The 21,833-nt window shown below is 37.7% G+C and overlaps 1 protein-coding gene across 4 annotated transcripts; it reads left to right on the top strand.

Moving 5' to 3' along the window:
* The first annotated feature begins 285 nt into the window (after positions 1-285).
* On the top strand, positions 286-19,237 carry LOC125241213 (proton-coupled amino acid transporter-like protein CG1139). 4 transcript variants are annotated; one of them, XM_048149576.1, is made up of 9 exons: positions 286-1,164; positions 7,933-7,999; positions 10,521-10,598; positions 11,028-11,178; positions 11,468-11,674; positions 12,537-12,809; positions 13,476-13,654; positions 15,264-15,451; positions 15,790-19,237. In XM_048149576.1, the coding sequence occupies exons 2-9, from the start codon at positions 7,947-7,949 to the stop codon at positions 16,035-16,037; spliced, it is 1,377 nt and encodes a 458-aa protein (XP_048005533.1). In that variant the 5' UTR covers positions 286-1,164; positions 7,933-7,946; the 3' UTR covers positions 16,038-19,237. The 4 variants fall into 4 exon arrangements, with proteins under 4 accessions (XP_048005533.1, XP_048005534.1, XP_048005535.1 ...); XM_048149577.1 differs by lacking the exon at positions 286-1,164 and adding an exon at positions 3,126-3,383; XM_048149578.1 differs by lacking the exon at positions 286-1,164 and adding an exon at positions 3,393-3,490.
* Positions 19,238-21,833: the final 2,596 nt, after the last annotated feature.

The following is a 21,833-nucleotide window of genomic DNA, read 5'->3' on the forward strand; positions in this document are numbered from 1 at the left end:
CAACGATACCCCGCTTGGCCTAGTAACTTGAAATTTACAGTTTGACCCCCTTTCATTTTGACCTTTTTCTACGATTAAAATTAATAAATTAAAAAAAAATACTTTCAATTTGTAGAGGTTTATAATGTTCACAACTATTCCAAATTTCAAGTTGATAGTTTTAGTAGTTTTCGAGATATTTTGTAATGTGACAGACGGACAGACAGACAGACAGACAGACGGACAGAGTGGCACCATAAGGGTTCCTTTTGTACCTTTTTGGTACGGAACCCTAAAAATGGCCCTATGGGCCGAACTAGGTAATATGCAGTCAGTAAACGTCGATACGAACTCTACATTATCCCAAAGTTTCATCCTTGATGTTAAAACGAAGGTCTGGCTGCTCTGGGCTTACAGAACATAATTTTACGAATTTGTTTTATTTTTCTTATGTTATGTAAATTATAAATAACTAGTTTTATAGTGCACCAAATAGAACAGAGGTCTGACTGGATCATACCTGAATTAATTCAGATTTATGGCACAGTCAGTTCTAACGTTTTTTGCCCCGGACACGTAAAAACGCACCTCCTGAGAAATGTACTTCAATGATTTGTCAACCACTTAACATAATATAAGGCAATGTTTTTCAGCTGTAAAATATAAAATGTAGATGCTTTAGACATAATATGTATACACCTCTCTCTGTATCACTCGCTTAAACGAAACATAACCTTTATACTTATAGAGAGCTTTGTAGCTAAGTAGCACCCTGATTAAGATCGTGTATGTTGTGGTCGTTGTGGAACATCTGTCAAGTTGGTGCGGCCGTGGTCGGTGTCCGCTGGGCGAACGCTGCCGATGCCGCCGTGCTGCCGCCGCCGCGCCGCCGCCGCCGCGCCGTCGCGCCGCTCGCCGCCGCGCCGCCGCGTCGCTCCGGACCCGCCGCGCCGAGCCGAGTCTCTCGCCGCTCGACGGTCGAGGTAGGTGTACGTAATAAACGTCCTCCTCGATGAGTGATCATGTAAATACGAGTTTAAAAAGTTTCATACTCATTCAGTGCAAAGACTGCAAAGCTATAAGACCAATTTGTTATATGACGTTACGTAATTGAGTTTAAGTTAGTAGTCGCTCAATCATTTAGGCGAATCGTGCTGTAAAAAATTAACAATATTTATTAATCTGGTGAGTAATTACTGTTACTATTCGTATTAAACTTAATCTACTATGTGTTAACACGATAAGATAATGTTTAGAATTGAGACGATTTGTTTACAGTTATTACACAACACAACCCAAAGTTACAGGACATATCGACAACAACAATCAATTAGATTAACTTTTGAGCGTGAAAGTACTTGTACAATATGAAAGTTCTGTTTTATTGTTTAGGGATTTTATTTGGTATTTAAAGTAATAGTGATGCTGATATGTTATGTATGGAATCATTGGTTAAATAACCCGGTCACCGTGGTAGAGGGGTGAGGGTGAGTTGCCGAAGCCGGCGGCGGAAGGCTCGCGCAGGCGCCGTGGACCGCGCTGCTAGCGCCAAACCATCCAACTATCACTACACTGCCGTCACGAGCGCTCGATAATACCATCACTTCTATGTAAGGACCATTCGTAGAATAGAATGTCATCTGAATTACTAGTGCGCATCTAATGTTTCAGGGTTCCGTACAAAAAAGAATGGAACCTGTAACCTGTAGGTAGGGTAATTTGTCACCGCATTAATATATGAAAATATCGAAATTCAGAGAAATTCATATATGCTCCTGTCATAAATATCACTCATGCCTACATCGGACTACTGCGGTAGGTACTTATTTAAGTCGTAAATGACAAATGTACCTAGTACACGCCGGACCCAGACACACTCAAAGTATTATTTTTAAAATTTTAAATCTACTTTCTAGACCAATTACGGCACAATTTAAAGAGGTTAAATAGGAATTCGTTTAAACTTTTATTGTAAACGAAGGAAAAAGTTAAAAAAAAATATTTGCCGCGTCGATCGCGACAAATTTGCCTATGTTTACGTGCTACATGTGTACATGCTTTTGTTATACTAAATAACACTACAATTTATTCTGTTTAATCAGTAAATACTAAAAAACGCTAAAGGTGTGCTTAGAGGTGAGGAGCGATGATAATACCTTCATTCTGTAAAATAGAGTCTGTTTGGAAAGACAAGAGTCGTGAAATGTATGGGGTCCAATACATTCCAGGACTCTTCTTTTTCCGAACAGGCCGAAACTACAGTATGGGGTTTTTAAAAAAGGAGTGTACAAGTTTCTAATGGGTCGGCAACGCTCATGTGACACCCCTTGAGTTGCAGGCGTCCATAGGTTGCGGTGACCGCTTTCCATCAGGCGGGCCGACGTTTGCTACCTACGTGGTATTAAAAAAAAGGCTGAATCAGCTTCCCTCCTCAGTTCCTTCGTGCATTCTTACAACCAAATAGACGTAAACTAACTAACGATAGTAAACTAACATTTTGAATTTTGTTACTAATGTATGTAAGTATTTATTTTTCGCTGCGCCTTTTGTCGATGCCACTAAATAATGAAAGAGTGTTTCGTGAAGAATTTTTATGATGGTTAATGTTTTTACTTCGGGACTTACCTAAGGAAGTTAATAAATTATTATAACGTGTCGTCAAGGACGATATAATACCGGGACAGACAAAGCCCATACAAAAAAAGCGTAGCTCTGAAATGTATAGGGCCTTTTAGGCTTAAAACTAGATGGCGCTGTTTCGCAGCCTGGAAGTGGCCAAAATCATATTTTCCCCAAATATTTTTGCGTGTTTTTATTTTTTATAAGAATAAATGTCATGCTTCTTAATTTTAATATCACGATATCACGTCAATACACATTTTGAAAAAAATAAATTTATAGGCATCATCAGTGTAGTTGTGATAGTATTTAATAGGTGGCGCTGAAACATTGAGGTACGATTCTTAGTATGAAAGTTGTTAATCCTATAGAAATCATTCTTGTTGTCGTAAATATACTTACTCGGTGGTAACTATTAGTCGTACTAAAATGTTCTTTAGCGTATAAAACAGAAAAAAGAGTATTCAGAAACTTGGCAATAATGACTGACACAGTCATACTGAAATAACTCAACAGTGCTACACGTATTGCTTGTGTATACCTATTTTTTTAGTACAGTCAATTTTAAAAATTCATAGTATACCTACCTAAATAGGGAGGAAGTGTAACTCACTCAGCTGACGAAGTGAACCGGGCAGGGAACAATGCAATACACCACCAGACACCTGTGTCGGTTACCCGTTTCTAGAAATACGGCCGGCGCGTTCCCAGTAACCGGCCGCCCGATTCCGCAGTCACGTCGCCATTCGCAAATAGCTGACACTGACACGAACATTGTTACGCAAGTAAGGAATGGACTCCTTTTAAATAGTTTAGTGACACATTATGCTGATGCTTACAATATAGTGATATTCAGAAACAAAAGTCGTGATTAAATCTGCTACTTACAACAGTGAGTTCATGCCCAATGATAAAATAACGTTGTTTATTTTTTGGTGTTGATTTCTTCGCGAAGAGTTATATTAGTGTCCATTATACTCTTATGACGGTTTTTTTGCTTTGTTTCATGAAATATATCATCTCAATTATAATTATATACTTACAACAATAACGTAACATAACTGTTGTTCATTGGCGCGGAACGCCTTCTTAAATATGTTGATAAGTCCCGCATGCGCTTCATTGACTTCAATCGTCGCGTACCTACATTGTTACAATACCATTTGATCTTAGCGAGCCGAACATCAGTAGCCAACTGAATATAGAGCTTAAATTTAATTGTTAGTCTTGGAAATAGTCATTTTTATATGTAAATGTAAAGCACATTTATTTTATGAGAACAATGACATGAAGTCGCATATTTTTATAACTATTATATGCTTATCTTATGGTTAACCTAAGCGTAGAACTAGAAACACAATCATACAACAACAGCAGAGAAAGAGAGAAGACAGTAATTTCGGCAAAAAAATACTATATCCATGTACGGCCGCCGGCCGTATGTATAAGTACATTCTGACCAAAAAGAGTAGAAATTAAACATGGCAACATTATAGTGTCATCCCTTTCAAATCAATATGTGTGAGAAAACGGGACGCCACTACGATGTTGCTACTTTTTAATTTCTACTCTTTCTGGTCAGACTGTAAACATGTGCGTTACGACGAAGTGACTTTAAAAAAATGTTGACTTTGAGCCTACCTATAATGTTTTGAATTACGTACCGTTCCGCCCGCGTTTTCACATTATCCGATCCGACATCGGATGTAGAACCAATATCTATACCTACTTGTGGAAGTGTGTTAGGTATGCGAATACTCGTAGGTACCTAGTCTCGAAGTGGTTAGTGACGGTGACGAATTTGATTATTTTAACATAACATAAACATTCACATATAATTTTCGTTCCGAGAAACTGTTATAAGTAAAACAATGGTAGCTAATATTTTTTTTTATTTCTACTTCTGTGTTCTTTGTTTAATTATTTTTAGGAACGAAAACTAGCACCATTTTATTGCCAAGTTTTATGTAACGATGAAATTTTAAATAAATATATACATAGGTAAATGATCTCAAGAAAATGTTATTTCAAGCGTTTGTTAGCAACTCTAAACTATTAATAAATATGACTAAATATGATGTTATGATAATATGGTATTTGTACTTATAGGAGTTATAATAAAATTACGGATACTTACCAAAAATTATAAATACTACTAATTAGCTACCTAAATTACCTAAATAGGTACTCAGATATAATAGGTATAAAAATCCAGATTTATTTATCATTTATACAAGTATTTCAACAAGTACGTATTTACGTATTTTGAATAAATAATTGAGAAAGTAGGTAAATAAACGAAACTGAAAATCATAATCGAATGTATCTGCAGTAAAATGTTCGGCCTTTGCAAGATTCGTAACAAGAACACGCTGCATTATCTTGACGAAATAATTTTTATTCTTACGAGTAGGTATACTATGCAGGAATGTCGAGAATCACAAATCTGATATTAACCATGTACATACATAACTTCGATATAACGATACACACAACCACAACGTTTACACTTTTACACCGTCAAATACTTCATCGTGACAACCAATTTCAATTCAATTTCATTGAATGGCGGGCTCAATATTCAAGAAAGTTAACGAAACATTACTTGTGGTATTGTTATTAGTGTCAAGATTTGATTTTTGTAGTTATTCAAGCGTGAAATAAAACTATGAAAACGGATTATATCGCGTATAATGAATTTATAATACATCCCGACGTTTCGAACTCTTTACAGCGTTCGTGGTCAACGGGTGACTGAGGAAAATTACAATGTGCATATTCAAGTGTGGTCAGATTCAGATATTATTACACTGGTATTTAGCTATCCCGTCGAGTCTGCTTTAAGCACTTTCAGCAGTTGTTGATAGAGGGGTTAAAAATATTACTTTCAGGTTTCACGATATGCCTAGGAATTTCATGATCAGTTGAATCTGACAAACGACCGCCGACAGATAGGTATGTTACTTAGTGCGAGATATTAATATGATGGCACGTGATTACAACCACACGTCTCGAACACGCACGTGTCTGTGGTTGCTCAGGGACTCCTACTACATTGTTAGTGTATATTTTAAATATTTATACAATGATTTGGCATTACAGTAATGGCAATAATCCATCTATATAGTTTACACAAAATTGTCTTATTAGTTACGTGGTAATATTTTCAGTTATAAATTTAAAACAAATAAAACGGTTGAGAACTTTTAAATATTCCTTGGTAGGTACACCGTTTCATTTAATGTGTGTATCTAATTATAAATGTCTTGTCAATGTCGGGGTGTTTAAGAGTGATATTCGGTTAATGACAGATAATAAGCTGTTTTTTACCAGCTATTGGAATAGGAAGCGCTTCTTTTGCCGTGTTATATTTTAGTACTTAGGGAGCGTTCAAGTATTACGTAACGCAATTTGGGGGGGAAGGGGGGTCCCGTAAAACGTTACGATGCGTTACAGGGGCGGGAGGGGGTCTTTCTTACAACACGTTACGTAACATTGTTTTTTTTTAAATTAGGTTTGTCTCGAACCGATGGCAAACGTCCCGACGGGCTGACGCTGGTTCCTTGGCATAGAGGGCGGTGTCTTATATGGGATGCAACGTGTGTGAGTACATTTGCTGCATCCCATATCAGACACACAGTTAAGACGGCAGGCTCAGCAGCAGAGACTGCCGCCAAAAACAAACGCCTGAAGTACTCTGCCTTGGAAGCCACTTATGACTTCGTGCCCTTCGCGGTTGAGACAGCCGGGCCCTGGGGAAGGGAGGCGCGTGAACTCTTCCGAGAGATCGGAAAGCGCCTCAGGGAGAAAACAAAAGATCCCCGTTCTGAGTCATGGCTTGTCCAACAGGTCTCCATCGCCATACAGCGGGGTAACGCTGCTAGCGTGATGGGGAGCTTTGGACCCGGCATGGCCCAGAACGGGTTCCTTTAGGTATCCTTCCTACCTTTTTAGGGTTCCGTAGTCAACTAGGAACCCTTATAGTTTCGCCATGTCTGTCTGTCCGTCCGTCCGTCCGTCCGTCCGTCCGTCCGCGGATAATCTCAGTAACCGTTAGCACTAGAAAGCTGAAATTTGGTACCAATATGTGTATTAATCACACCAACAAAGTGCAAAAATAAAAAATGGAAAAAAATGTTTTATTAGGGTACCCCCCCTACATGTAAAGTGGGGGCTGATATTTTTTTTCATTCCAACCCCAACGTGTGATATATTGTTGGATAGGTATTAAAAAATGAATAAGGGTTTACTAAGACCGTTTTTTGATAATATTAATATTTTCGTAAATAATCGCTCCTAAAGGGAAAAAAAGTGCGTCCCCCCCCCTCTAACTTTTGAACCATATGTTTGAAAAATATGAAAAAAATCACAAAAGTAGAACTTTATACAGACTTTCTAGGAAAATTGTTTTGAACTTGATAGGTTTAGTAGTTTTTGAGAAAAATACGGAAAACTACGGAACCCTTCACTGAGCGTGGCCCGACACGCTCTTGGCCGGTTTTTTTTATATATATGTAGTAATAATTGTTTTTTTTTTTTATTAGGAAATTAAAACTCCCAAATTGGCAACCCTTTCCATTTACGTTTTACGAGGAATCCCTCGATTGTATTAGTCTGGTCGTCATTTTTAATTTGCTCTCGCAAGTTGGAAAGCCTTTTCGTTTCAGTATTATTACTGCAAATGCAATTAAAACTATACCAAGGATAAAAACAATAATATAACTTTTTGCGACTTTTGGGTAAAAATGGTCACTAGAATGTTACGATGCGTTACAAGGAGGGGAGGGGGGTCAAAAATCTTCAAAAATTGCGTTACGTAATACTTGAACGCTCCCTTAAAGCTTATGTAACATCAGGCTATTTAGCATAACTTGCGCTTTCACTCGCGAGTCATGTCATGAAGTCGCGCCAGATGTATGGACTCGCGCAAGCTGTGCTAGATTGCCAGTTTCGTGTTAAAATGCCATATAAAGTTAACTAAATCAATACAGAATAGGATTAGTCCATAAAAGAAACGGTTGATCCTGTGACATAACCTTCCGACAGTGCAGAGAGTGGATCAATTAAGGAAATTACGTCAGCAGAAGGCTCGTCTACTCTAACCGCTTCTCGCGGCACACGCTGATCAATGAGCCTATATATAGTGTACACACCAATGACGACAAGTAGCACAACTGACTGCGGCTAGTGCTCGATGGGGGACATCCTGAACCCATTATCGTACCCTGCTACCGCCTCCACGATCCGACCACTCACTCGACATATTTGTCGTCAAGCGCACGCATCCGACAGTCAAGTCCCTATTGATTTGTAATTCCGATATATCGGTTGCAGGCGCCGCGTACGTAATGGAGGAGAAGACGGAAACCGTACATTTGCAGCCAGTAGCCGAGCCAGCCAAGTAAGTCTAATAATGGGCATTGGATCTCCAGTTTAATTTCAGAGTTCTTCTTCAGCGTTTTAAGAATACGCGTTTGGGTCATTATCTTCTTTTCTACTTATAGTAAACCGAGGCGAGACGAGTGACCCTATTCCTCATCAACTTGAAGATATCTTATTTATTACATAATATAGTCATGCCGACCACATTTTGCCATCTAATAATGTCCATAGTTAGATTGTTAAATACCTACATGTATACAGATGAAAACTTTCGTTTCATGTATAAATTTGTCTACGGATCACAAATACACTAGGTGTGTTGTAAATAAACAGAGAAATTCTAATATTTTTTTAATAATGACCGAACTTTATATGGCGTCCATGTGCCTAAACATCACGTACTCGTAGTTATGTCGCGTATCTGTCTGGGTGATATAGGTCGTGGTAATCAGATCTACTTGTACTATATTTAGTTTATTACTCAAGTTGTATAACCTTTGAAAATATAGTTAAGAAGTTACGTCGCTTGGAGCTTGGAGCGGCAGACATTTCTGGTTTTGGCTTTTCAAACAATTTGTACTCATCGCAAATTCCTGCAAATTTCTACACTAATTGCAATTAACTCTCAGTAAACTTGTATAAAATAGCTAGCGTACAGAATAAACACGATGTTACGCGAGCTCATGAGATTGCATGCTCCAGTCGAGTATATTGTATATATATATATATATATATTAGTTTTGAAATAGTTTCATATTGCATTCATCGGGAGTATCTACAATAATAGTTGTTTCTGAACAGTTTTTTTCCAAAAAGTATATTCTCTAAAATAAACTGAAAAACAAATTGAACATAGGTACTAATCTTAATAAACTAATATTATAATTTAATATAATAAACGAATATAATACCTAATTTTAAAGAAATATATGTTCTTACTAGATTTTGTTAAAATATTAAAACGGGCAGGCTCAAGATAACAACACAGACTCGGCACTTGCCTCTTCCACAAATAGCAAAGGCGATCTGTAAATAGTTTGGCTGCCCTGTTCCGATATTGTTTCTTGTGTCTAACCACAGAACATCTAATATCTATCTTAAAGTCACAAGTAGATATTCATATTTATATAATGTACATACTGACTATAAATTGTAGTCACTGACATTGTTCCATAACAACAATGGTAGGGAAATAGGTAGGGCAAAAAGCACCATTAGTCGACCTTTTACCAAAATAATCAAGCTGAAAATGTTTTACTGACTTTGGTCAGGTAACACAATGTTTATTAATTTAAAACAATAAAAACTTAATAAGTTTATTGCACATAAATAGGAACAGTACAAAACACAATTAAATGTTCTCACATGAATTGGCGTAGAGACCTATTGTTTAAATTAAGGTTTGCCCAAGTTTAGTATAATTATTTGCCATTGAATTTGAAACATAATAGTGCAGGACATACAACTTTTTATATTTCGTTTAAATTTTTAAAAACATAATGGTTTGTTTAAAATGCACTCTATTCCATTTTTTTAAATATTATTTGAATGAAATCAAGCTGAATAAGCTAAGTACTACAATGTGCCCTGGACAGCCCTGGACCTTAAGAGAAATCTATCATATTTCAAATCTAACACATCTTTAAGGTAGTATTCTAATACCAAAAATATATTTTTAAACGCACTATGTTACCTACATCGATGATAATATTTATAATAATCAATGCAAAATGTATTACAAATAAAATAATAAATAAATAAATTCCGATAAATAATAAATAAATAAATAAAAAACGGTTCCGGGTGCCGAATCCCGGTAAAAGTATTTATTTGTAGGATGAGCACAGATATTTGATCCCGAGTGATGGATGTGTTCTATGTACATATATGTACAAGTATTTGTATATTATGTAGGTATAGTGTTGTATCTGTACCCACTACACAACACAAACCTTTTATAGCTTACCGTGGGGCTCAGTCAATCTGTGTTAGAATGTCCTATAATATGTAATATTTATTTAGCCCCTCACTAGCTCGGAAACACGTGTTTTGTCCTTTAATACCAGCGGGTAAAAACGCATTTTATCCACTAGTGGGTAAAGTAATTTGACCTTGAATAAAGTCAAATTAACTGCTTTAAAATTGATAAAAGTAGGTGAATCTAGTAATAAAGATGATTTACCAACTGTGGAACTACTGGAAGCAGTGATAAACGCAATTTTTGCTTTGTAGTTTCCTCGCTATAGTGAGGGGAAAAGTTTTGTGTTACACTCGGGTGCAAATGTATTTTACTTCTCGTGTGTTAAAAAACTCGCAAGTTCAGGATTCTATTCTCGAACCACTCGCTTCGCTCGTGGTTCAACTATAGAATCCTTTCACTTGCTCGTTTTTCAATTCCACACTCGGCGTTAAAATACAACTTTGCCCCCTTGTATAACAAATAACTATTATGTATAAGTATTCTTTAGCCCAAATCGGAAGATGCTAAATGTATATTAAAGTATGTATAGTTGTCAATTGTGTGGCGCTTCTACTTGCAGAGATGGCGTCCCCGCCAGTTTTGCTGACGACGAGGACTATGATCCGCACGAGCACCGACAAGTCAACAGGCCCACAAAGTAAATTTGTAATTACAACATTTAAGAAAACATCAGCCTTATGACAATGTACATACATAGCTATAACTTTTGTATTTGTACTGATTTTGACGATGTGAAAGTATTATAGGTAGGTATTCAAATGATTTAATTAGCACAGTCTCTATAGGTAAAACTGCAGAAACAAGTTAACTTGCACCTTTTATTGTAAGTGATATTGCTTCATAATTTAAGCAATAAACTATTACCATAAAATCATTTCTTTAATGACTACTGTAACTCCCATTCACATTTGCATCAATATGTTAAAATATGTGGCTTTCTAATTGTTATGGTCCCTATGCTTCAAATCAAATACAAGGACGTCTTCGGCTAAAATCAAACAAAAATAGTCCTAATCATTAGGACCCTTTTACGCATGCAACGCCAAAAAAGAGGTTCACATTGCAGTGATTTCGAAACGCTGGTTCACCTGCTGAAGTGCAGCTTGGGCACGGGCATCCTCGCCATGCCGCAGGCGTTCGCGCGCTCCGGTCTCATCACCGGCATCATTTCCACCATCATCGTCGGCGCACTCTGCACTTACTGCTTACATGTTCTGGTTAGTATTATTCTTTTCCACCGATCAACCTAGTCCCAAACTAAGCAAAGCTTGCCTTAGAGTACACCTGGCAAAGAAATACTGTTCCTATTTATATGGATGTACAACACAAGTCGAAGAATACCCATAATCCTTAACGGGATTCAAAACCAGGGCCTGTAGCCAAGAGTACAATAAAGTTATCCTCCCTCATCTCTTTGGCGATATTAGCAACTGCACGCCTTTATTGCTTAAATAAAACTATAAGGTAAGGTTGGCACGTTTGACGGTAGTTTGTTTGTATGTGCAGGTGCGTTCCCAATACGACCTGTGCAAGCGGCTGCGGGTGCCGCTCCTAACATACCCGGAGTCGATGTCGGCCGCGCTCACGCGGGGCCCGCCCGCGCTCCGCGCGCTGGCTCGCCCTTCGGCCCTCGCCGTCGACATATTCCTCGTGGTCTACCAGCTTGGGATCTGCTGCGTCTATATTGTCTTCATCGCGGAAAATATCAAAGCGGTATAACAGTTATGTTCATACACATACTTGCTACTGTTGTTTGTATAGCCGTTGACCCGTTGGATTGGATAGGAGATGGTGCCATCGTAGCTCTAATAATATAATCTCTAAAATTGATTGAAAGCCATGACTGGAAAGAAGCTATGATGGCATCATCTATGCAAAACAGTTAATATTTGATATATATATATTACATAAATATCTTGTCTCTTATCACGTAGTTAAATCACCAATTTGGATTAGTGATCAATTGGCATACCTAACCTAAATAAAGATGTATTTATGTATCTACTTAGTTATAAGTAGGTATTTTTAAATATAATGTTAAAAGCCAAATTGACCTTGTCTATTACAAATAAAAACATGAATTGGCCGTCGTATTTAAAATACGTGTACCTACTCATTTTTGGTTTAATTGATAGTTTTTCTATCAGTAAGCCTAGCACATGATTGCCGACAGAGCATGTCGCCGCGAGATAGATGACAAGTCTTTTTCTAACTGTATTTATTAATGACATAAGGACGGGTAGTCTATCTCGAGGCGACATACTCTCGCGGCAATCATGTGCTAACTCTGCAGAATGCTATTTATATCTATTGAACTTCGAACAATTCCAATATGTCAGATATGAATTGGATCTATAAGATGTATTTCCTGTTCGTGCCTAATATAGTGGGGGAATGAATATGCTCCATAAGCGGTCATTTAAAGCGAGGTCATCGCATTGCAGGCACTTTAAGTGGGCGCCTCCTCGCCGCCGCTTAGGTCACGCTGTGCCCTTTGCATCATTAATGCGTCCATATTCATCAGCAATCCAACTGCCGGGATACACACACATGACAACTTTTCTATTGATTTCAGATGGTCGATGATTATTACGTGATGGATGTGAAAATCCACATGGTTATCATCCTGGGACCGCTGATTGCATTCAACTGTATCCCGAACTTGAAGATTCTGGCGCCGTTTTCGACCCTCGCAAATCTGATCACTTTTGTCGGCCTCGGCATCGTGTTGTACTTCTTGCTGGGGACTGAGAAGAAGTCACAGACTCCTTTAGACCTCTGGGGGTCCTATAAGACATACCCTTTGTTTTTCGGGACCATTCTGTTCGCTCTTACGGCTGTGGGGGTTGTAAGTATTAGTATAATTATATACAAAACGTTGTAGCTCTGCGATGGACTCTACTACTTTGATCGCTTAGCATTGTTTAATTAATAACTATAATGCTCAACAACTGCCTGTGCTTTTTGATTTACAGATGCTCTAGCCGCACACATTTTAAAGTTTCCAAGAGACATTGAAATCTTGGGAATATCTTCTTATAAGTCTCTGGGCGGCTAGAGGATAGGTATAAAATTCTCGACAAAAATTACGATACGATAATTAACTCGTACAAACTGACTATTAAGTTTTAGACACAAGTGAATGATAAGCTGTTTGCTTTAGAAATGCGCTGCATCAAATCCGTTTATAATTTTTAGTAGTCATGTAGGTACCTACTGACTGATGAGTTATTATTGCTTCGATTGATCTTAGCTGATGATGGTGACTAGAGTACCTTCACAAAATAAATACTGATTTAATTTACAATGTTATTATTAATAATTTACCATTTACATTTTTTTATCATAATACTCGTACCTTGCTAAGTGAATCCATTGCACGAATATGCCAGATACCATCAGCTGACTGTTAAAAAAATATATTTTTGTTCCTAATGCCGAGTTTAAAATAAAATGAGGTGACAATGGTAGTGTAGTATTGCAAAACAATAACCGGTGTGTTTGTGGTCGGCAGGTGATCGCACTTGAGAACAACATGAAGACGCCCAAATCGTTTGGCAAGCCGTTCGGCGTGCTGAACGTCGGCATGACGTTCATAGTGCTGCTGTACATCGCCGTCGGCGCCATCGGCTATGTATTCTGCGTTGAGAAGTGCAGCGACTCCGTCACGCTCGATCTCCCTCAGAACTCATGGTGAGTATTTCAGTACCCAGCTCCGTATTTATAGTACGCGGATTTATGAATATAATTTATCGGCTTAACGATGTCTAGATACAACGTTACATATTATAACAGAGCATCCGACGACATTAAAAAGGGCTCACCGCTTTTTTTTTCTTGTCTTATACAAATTATCCTGATTTAGATATTGAAGATATAAATTGGGTCGGTGCGTGGTTTAGTCATGTAAACTGAAAATGTGTAGGTACCATAATATTCATTTCTTAATTAAGACTTACCACACAAACTTTTAAATGACTGTCACTCTTTTCTTTAAAGCAGTCACCATTGGTACAATAGCTAACACAATGGAAAATAGGTAAGTTAAATTGTCGATGTTGTTGTAGTTATAATTCGTTGTATTCGTCTGTGGCAGTTAAACTAACTTTTCTTACAGAAATATCAAAAATACAATTTTTCTCAAAAGAAGTAATACTATTAAGTAATATGAAAAAAAGAATGAACGGATAGTTGTTATTTTTACTTAGGTATAGAATATTTTAATTGAACTGAATTGAATTGAATCGGTACGTTTAAAAAGGAATTATTATTTTTCATCAAATTTGCTGTTTAAAGGTCTCATTTCGTCTACGTGTACTAAAGAATAATGTACTATTTTATTCCCAAGGGAGTAATGGATTTAGTTTTAAAAATTAATACAATCCGTACAATACTTCAGGCAAAGGATGTTTCAATCAGCCAAGGATTTATTTTGCACAAGTAAAAGTTAACTATTAAGCTATAAAAAAATATTATACGGTATGAAAATTTCATTTTATTTATGTTTTACAATTATTTCAGTGTATTTTACATTTATTTTGTAAATTTCACGTAGCTAAATCGTTATAATTTGCAATCTAGCAGGAAATTGTGACGGCTATCTCGATTTGCGCTTGATCGCATTGCCATAGCAACGGGCAGTACAACACCGCCATTCATTGAAGGTTTTGCCTTATGATTTTTTTTCTCTGTGTTTTCCTCTCAAATGTGATGAAAAATATTGTGTGTAACTCAGGAGGTAAGGATTTTGTAAACTCGTGTCTATAACTCTCTCCAGCCTGCGGCTGTCGCGAGTTAATAACACTCGTCGACAAAATCCCCCTTACCTCCCTTGTTTCACAATATACTATTGCTGCCTTGTAACGTACCAATTATAACGTACAAATAATTAACCAATCTTGTTTTGTGGTAATGTCTTCTCATAAATATAATATTCTACCCCCAGTTCCATTAGAGAAGGGTCTTTGGACACGGAACGCACCATGTATTTGTATTTATAGCTAATCACTCTAATCAGCTATACATACTTAAATTGTTTGTAAAGCGTGATGGATTGCCATTTTACCTTTGTGTCAGACAATTTTATGAAATCGGTGCAAGTTTTTATTTCACTGCTCCTCGTCTGCTCTCTGGATATAGATAATTATAATAAATAATAAGAGTATTTAGTAATCCTCTTAACAGGAGAAAATTTGGCCTCATTCGAACTTATATATACGATATGGCTACGAAAACGAAGAAAAAAGTATCTATTCCTCCTTAATATCCTCCAGATTCAAGAAAACTAAAACTATATTTCCAGGGTCGCAATGAGCGTGAAAGCGATGTTCGCGGTGGCCATTTTCATCAGCTACGGGCTGCAGTGCTACGTGCCCGTGGACGTGGTGTGGAGCGGGTACCTGCGCCCGCGCCTGCTGCAGTCGCACGCGTCGCAGCCCAAACTTGTCGCGTCTGAATACGCTCTCCGGATCGCCCTGTGCCTTCTCACGTGTAAGTTTTGCTAGCAAAATCTTAAGTAATTTGTTATTGTGTATTTTCGAAACTGATAACATTCTTTTATAAAATCCTGTTAATTCTAATACAACGATTTACAAAAAAAAACTACCTATAATTACCAAAAATTGATAACATATCAGTAATTAGGTAGGCAATTTTTGTGTTTAGATCTGATAGTCTGTACGGAGAGAGAAGAGTCACGTCACAGTGTATACATTCCACCACTCTTCTCATGCCAAACAGACTTAAATTTTTTTAAACCATTACTATAGTAATAGGAACATTACCTGCACCTCTTAGAACATGCCAACATGAGTTATATTTTTGTACAGTTGTGTTTGCGGTGTCTATCCCGCGCCTCGGGTTGTTCATCTCGTTGTTCGGCGCACTGTGTTTGTCGGCGCTGGGCATCTGCTTCCCGGCAATGATGGAGATGTGCTTGTCGTGGGCCGACGCCGGCGCCACGGGCCGCGGCCGCATGCGCCGCCTCAAGGACTGGCTGCTGTTCATCTTCGGCATCGTCGGCCTGGTTGTCGGCACGGCCACGGCGCTGCTCGCCATTGTGGAATCCTTCATGTAGACCCTCGCCCGCACAGGCCGACTAGAAAGTGCCCATGCTTGCATTTGCCAGAACACATTTGTGCAAATAGTGACACTGCTGACAGCTTTTATTGTAGATACCTACTATAGGATTAAGATAGAAATGTTATAATTATTATGTAAGTATAGCAATAATTACTGTGATTCAACAGACTCCTGATGTCTATAATATTGATGATGACATTAGGTACAAACTTACAATTTTTCCAGTGATACAAAACTTAGGAACCAAAGATAGGAAAAAGACATACCTATTTAAGTAAGTATTTTTTCACCACACCAACTGGTAAAGGCACTCTTGATTCTTGGAAACCGGATGAGAAGTTGCGTTTTATCCACAAGAGCGCAAAGTAATTAGATACAAATTTAAACTTGATGTCTGAAGTTAGTTTAAATGTACCTACTTTAAATTATTATTTTGAATTAAAAATGTTTAAACTTGGTGTATTAAGTTAGTTCGATGTTTTAGAGTTCGTATATTCTTCGTGTTGGTGTGGTGAAATAAATTTTGTGTTTCACTCGGTGGCAAAATTTGTTTAACCTTCGTGACTTAAATATAAAACCCTCGCAACGCTCAAGACTGAAGTCTTCGAACGACTGAAGTGAACTTTTCGAACCCCTCGCTACACTTGTGGTTCAATGCTGAAATCTTTCGCTTGCTCGGGTATCGATATTGGAACGAGCGGTAATTTTCTATGATTTTTAAATTCCTCTTTTTGGTACATGTCAGCGCCCGTAGATCTTAAACGGGCACGACCCCCTTTCCGTAATTTTTAGTAATATATTTTTTAACAATATATCGCTTTCTTTAAGCATAATCTATCACTTGTTACATTATTTGCAGATTTTCGTTAGTTTTACGATATTAATTTATCACGCAATAGTTACTTATTGTGCCTTTTAATTTAATATTTTAAAATTAGCACCAGTGACAGACTCTATTATTTCTATTAAATAATATGTCATTTCCATAAGTTGATACAAATCGATTTTTCATAATATACTTACGACTCTTTTAAAATTAAGAAAAAACATAAATAAAATTAAATAGGCTGAAAAACAAGTTTATTATTATTAATAATAGAACGAGCAACGAATGAACGTACTTTTACCGTTTTGTTTAAAAAGCGAGTCCTTGTACATGGACCCTAATCGATTCAACTAATTCGTAGATGGTCGCTAGATTTGAGAATACTAATACGTTTTGACCACATCGCTACAAACTTCAATATAGATGTGCCAGAAAGAGGAACTTACAGCTCAAGAATTAATAAACAACAACTGTGCCCCCCTGTTAAACGGATAACTATTCTTTACTTATTAAGTTTTTTATATGTATAAACTATGACTTTATAAAAATACCTATAATAAATAGTTTTAAGAGTCACAAGCATGTAACAAATCAAATCTACGCTTCCTCTATTTCTTCTAGGTATGATCTAATGATGCAACTATTGTAGCAAGCAAACGAAAATTCGCAGCAATGTTATTTCGATCGTTTTGCGCTGGCTAACTCATAGTTTTATCTTGTGACTCTTACTTTTCTTGAAGGCATTTTATTTCTGGTAAATGAGTGTACCTTGGAGTTCACACACAACACTAAAATCAAATGGTAATCAAAATCAAATAGTGGTATGGCATTGGCAATCAGTACCAATCAAGGCACGCGTCCCCGTTAAATTGTAATGTTATAGTTCCACGATGCATAAAAGTATCGTTCCTACCAAGCGATTCAAACCCCGTAACCTGAGATGTTGACAGGGTCTGGAAGATCATAATTATACATCAGCTATATCCCAGGGCGCCAAAACTAACTCCGAAGTCCAGTGTAACCGGGGGCAATAGGTACAACAAATATCATACATATCATATACCTTATTTACAAATCCGTCCGAATGACAGTTAAACTTACCCTTCAGCCATGTTTCAACCCAAGACCTTTCGACTTGTGGTGGCATAGAAACCTCTTATTTACCAGAATCTTTGATGCTCAAATATACAACACATAATAATGTATACCTACCTATTTAAAAAAAGTGTGTCAACTTATATTTATTAAGTTTTAGATACTAATGGCAAAATGGTAAGTTATTTTTTTTTTGAGGCGTAAGAGTACCAAAGTAATTTCTTAAATGTCTATTTATTTATTATATTTTTTACATATTATTTACTAGCTGGATAAGTAAGATTTCATCTCCTTATCTTACCTTACACGCAATACAAAAGCTAGATGACGAAGCTATTGAACCATACATAAAGTTGGGCAGGTACTCAGTACGTGAAGTCTTTCATGGCTACAAGACGATGCAGTACGTATGTAAGTACAGTAGACGAAATACAATTTGAAGAGAATGATCATACAACTTTCTTTACTGATACCTACTGGCGGTAGGAATTACGAACTCGTGTTAATTAAGGCCTTCGTCTTTGATTTTAGGCTTTAATTGTGACTCGTTCGTTATTTCTTGTTTACTGTCCTTATGTTCGTACACAATGTTGGTATTATCTACAGTGCGTGAGCTTTCAGAAGGGCCTTCGGATATTAGAGCGTGATACAACTAGGTACATAAAGCCTGACCAGGAAGCTTGTCAGGAGGGCACTGTTATTCTGATGTATGAGGTGATAGTTCAGTATGAAGAAAATAGTTTTAATGAAAATCCGCAACATGGCGCGTAGTCATATATTTCTGGTCAGGTTTTATAATTATGTTAATATATTAGTTGATTGACTTCAAATATTGTCAATGAAAATGTAATGTAAGAAAAGCTAATTTAACAGTGTTTGTGCCATCCAGAGTTCAAATTTAAGAACGTAGTCTGTAACTTAGTCCGGGTAAGGCCGGTATATAAGGGCCAGTAAAGACGGACTGCCATAGAGCTGTATAGTTTCCAAAGAAATGCAGTCGGGCAACTGTAGTTCACCTGTATCTGCCTTAAGGTTCAGCGTTTTTGATAGCACTGATTTTTTATTGTATGCAGGCGAAACAATTAACGTCATATTTTCATTAAAATTATGTCTAACATTTACAAGCGTCATGCTTTCAAATACGCTGCACAGTTACTTTAGCCTGATTAATGTTTAATTCAGTTGCCTGAATCGGTACCTAATGATAGACAAACTTCCTAGCCATCGCTAATATGAGCTTGTGACTTTTGTAGAAATAAATATTTCATTTTTTATATTTCGTTTTTTTTCATACTTTCTGTTCTTGACCTTGATTCAATGGGTTAACAGAAATTACGTATATTGACCGGGATATAGCTAGACCGTGATCACCTTTTTGATTTTTGTCGAGCTCCCGATATTCCGGCCCAGTTAACATGATCACGGAAAATCACCCTGATCATGTTTTCCGTGATCACACGGCAATTCTCCACACACATCTCTCATATAGACAAACCCAAAGTACCTACTGTAAGATCTATTTTTCTGATTAAACCCTCGTCAGCAACTCGTCAGTAGAAAGGGGCAGGTAGAAGACAGTGTAATTTATGATAAATGAATGCAAACTGAAAGAAGGATAAAGTACCGGTGCTCAACAGTGAGCCAGTATAAATATGCCACTTTCAATGTTAATCCATTGTGAATAAATGTCGCAGAATGGTGTAATCTATAATAGGCATTAGCGTGTCAAGCACTGGTGCTTTTACCTTAATGCGCTTACGTCTGCGTATTTTCCTGTCCTTGTGGACTAAGAGCCCTAAGCCTCCAGAACTTCCTTATTTTCTCAAGCATGAAACTTTGGGATAATGTAGAGTTCATATCGACGTTTAATGTCTGCATATTACCTAGTTCGGCCCGTCGGCCATTTTTTTTCTATAACCTCGTAAAGCCCACCATAGTTGGTTTTCCCATTTTGAATTTGAACCTTATTCTATAAATAAATTTGTAAGATTTTCGTTTGTTACAAAAATCAATGTAACAATGGAAATTCTACTTTTTTCAGTTCATGGAAGGTTCAAATTAGATTGCAACACTGTGTACATTGTAATGTACATTGGGCCTTACGAGGATGAGGTTTCTGTTTTAAACAGTAACTTTCCTTAAATTCTCGAGGCTTTTGTGTGTTATAATATATTTTTATTAGACATAAAACTTAAGTAACAAATAAATAATACATATCTAACTCTAAAAATAACAATAAAAAACAACTTAAAATTAAATTAAAAACTAAACTAAACTAAAAATAAACTAAAATACGTCTAAATATGGCCCCCGCGGCATGGTGCCAAAGATGCTGGCAGCATTCCCTCGCTGAATAGCAATGCTAATGCGTTGCGAGAGAAAGCTGCCAGCTCTCTGGTCACCGGTAGTTTCTTTGAGCTTTGCGCTCAGCTCTTTAAAAACCTCACGGGCGCTTGGACCCCATGGCCCTAGGGTCTCGACGCCAACTGCCCTAAAATGGTATTGGTGTCCGAGACCCCGATATTTTGTCATCTTTTTTATTTCAGCCGCCTCCGCAGCTGCCCCAGCCCTGTTTGAGGTTCTTGGAAGATGGGAAGGTGCCAGTGTATCGACGCATGTGGCGTCCCAGACTAGCACCCGTCCCATCTTCCAAGGAACTAGGGTTTGTGTGTTAGAAAATACTGTTAGAAATTGATAATCATCATTTCCTAACTATTTGCGCCGGCCGTAACTTGGGAAATTAGGGTAAGTTAGAGAGACTTTCAAGCGTCTGGTAAAAGTTACCGGCCGGTGAAAATGATCAGGAAAAGATGATTATCAAATCCTTACAGTCTTTTCCATTACATATATGACCTTGTATCAAAAAAAATGCCCGACGGACCGAACTAGGTAATATGCAGACATTAAACGTCGATACGAAGTCTACATTGTCCCAAAGTTTCATCCTTGCGAAAATGAGGAAGGCCTGGCGGCTAAGTATAGGCTCTTAGTCCCATACGTTTTGCTCGCACTAACATAGGTCGCATCGCATAACTAGTCAAGCTAAGAGACATGGGGTTTAATTCTGACTTGCTTACCTTATTTGCAAACTATCTCAAGGACCGGTCACAATTTGTTAAATTTGGATCTTTCATTTCAACGGAGTATCACACTCGCTCTGGAGTGAGTCAGGGATCGAGTTTAGGGCCTTTGCTATTTCTGATTATGGTAAACGACCTCGTAAAAGACCTTAAATACGCCAAATGTCTTCTCTATGCAGACGACCTTAAGCTTGTGATGGCCATAGAGAACAACTCTGACTGCGTAACGTTCACTACAAAACGAGATAGATCTCGTATACCGTTGGAGCATCAGAAACAAACTACTCTTTAATAACAGTAAGTGTCAAGTAATGACATATACGAGTACACGCCGTCAGCTACCCATCAAGTATGATTACACGATGGAGGGCCAGTCCATAGCACGGGTAGACAATGTAAAAGATCTTGGAGTAAAATTCGATCGCGAGCTTAATTTCCATGATCACGTTTCCAACCTAGCTAAAGAATCATACCGAAGATTAGGTTTTGTAATGAGAAACGTAACAGATTTCCATAACCCCGGTGTCATTAAACTCCTGTACACGTCCCTTGTGCGGAGCAAATTGGAGTCGAGTGCTTGCGTCTGGAGCCCGAGCGAGGCCAAGTACAAGCTCATATTAGAGAAGGTACAAAAAGCGTTTCTACGCTCTCTGTACAAAAAGCTATTTGGATACTATCCATACATGTATCCGACAAAGTTCTTACTTGGTGTCCTAGGGTTCCACTCTCTTGAAGTTCGCAGGAGCAATGAGCGGTTAATAACAGCGTGCAAGGTGCTCCGAAACAAGAT

This window comes from Leguminivora glycinivorella, chromosome Z (assembly GCF_023078275.1).
Source record: "Leguminivora glycinivorella isolate SPB_JAAS2020 chromosome Z, LegGlyc_1.1, whole genome shotgun sequence".
In the NCBI taxonomy this organism is placed as follows: Eukaryota; Metazoa; Arthropoda; class Insecta; order Lepidoptera; family Tortricidae; genus Leguminivora; species Leguminivora glycinivorella.

What these genes read in the sequence shown, in the direction of transcription:
- LOC125241213 (XM_048149576.1), top strand. Translation starts at nt 7,947, where the DNA reads ATGGAGGAGAAGACGGAAACCGTACATTTGCAGCCAGTAGCCGAGCCA. An exon ending in CCAGTAGCCGAGCCAGCCAA is followed by an intron (nt 8,000 to 10,520) that starts GTAAGTCTAATA and finishes TTCTACTTGCAG; the next exon opens with AGATGGCGTCCCCGCCAGTT. An exon ending in CTTACTGCTTACATGTTCTG is followed by an intron (nt 11,179 to 11,467) that starts GTTAGTATTATT and finishes TTGTATGTGCAG; the next exon opens with GTGCGTTCCCAATACGACCT.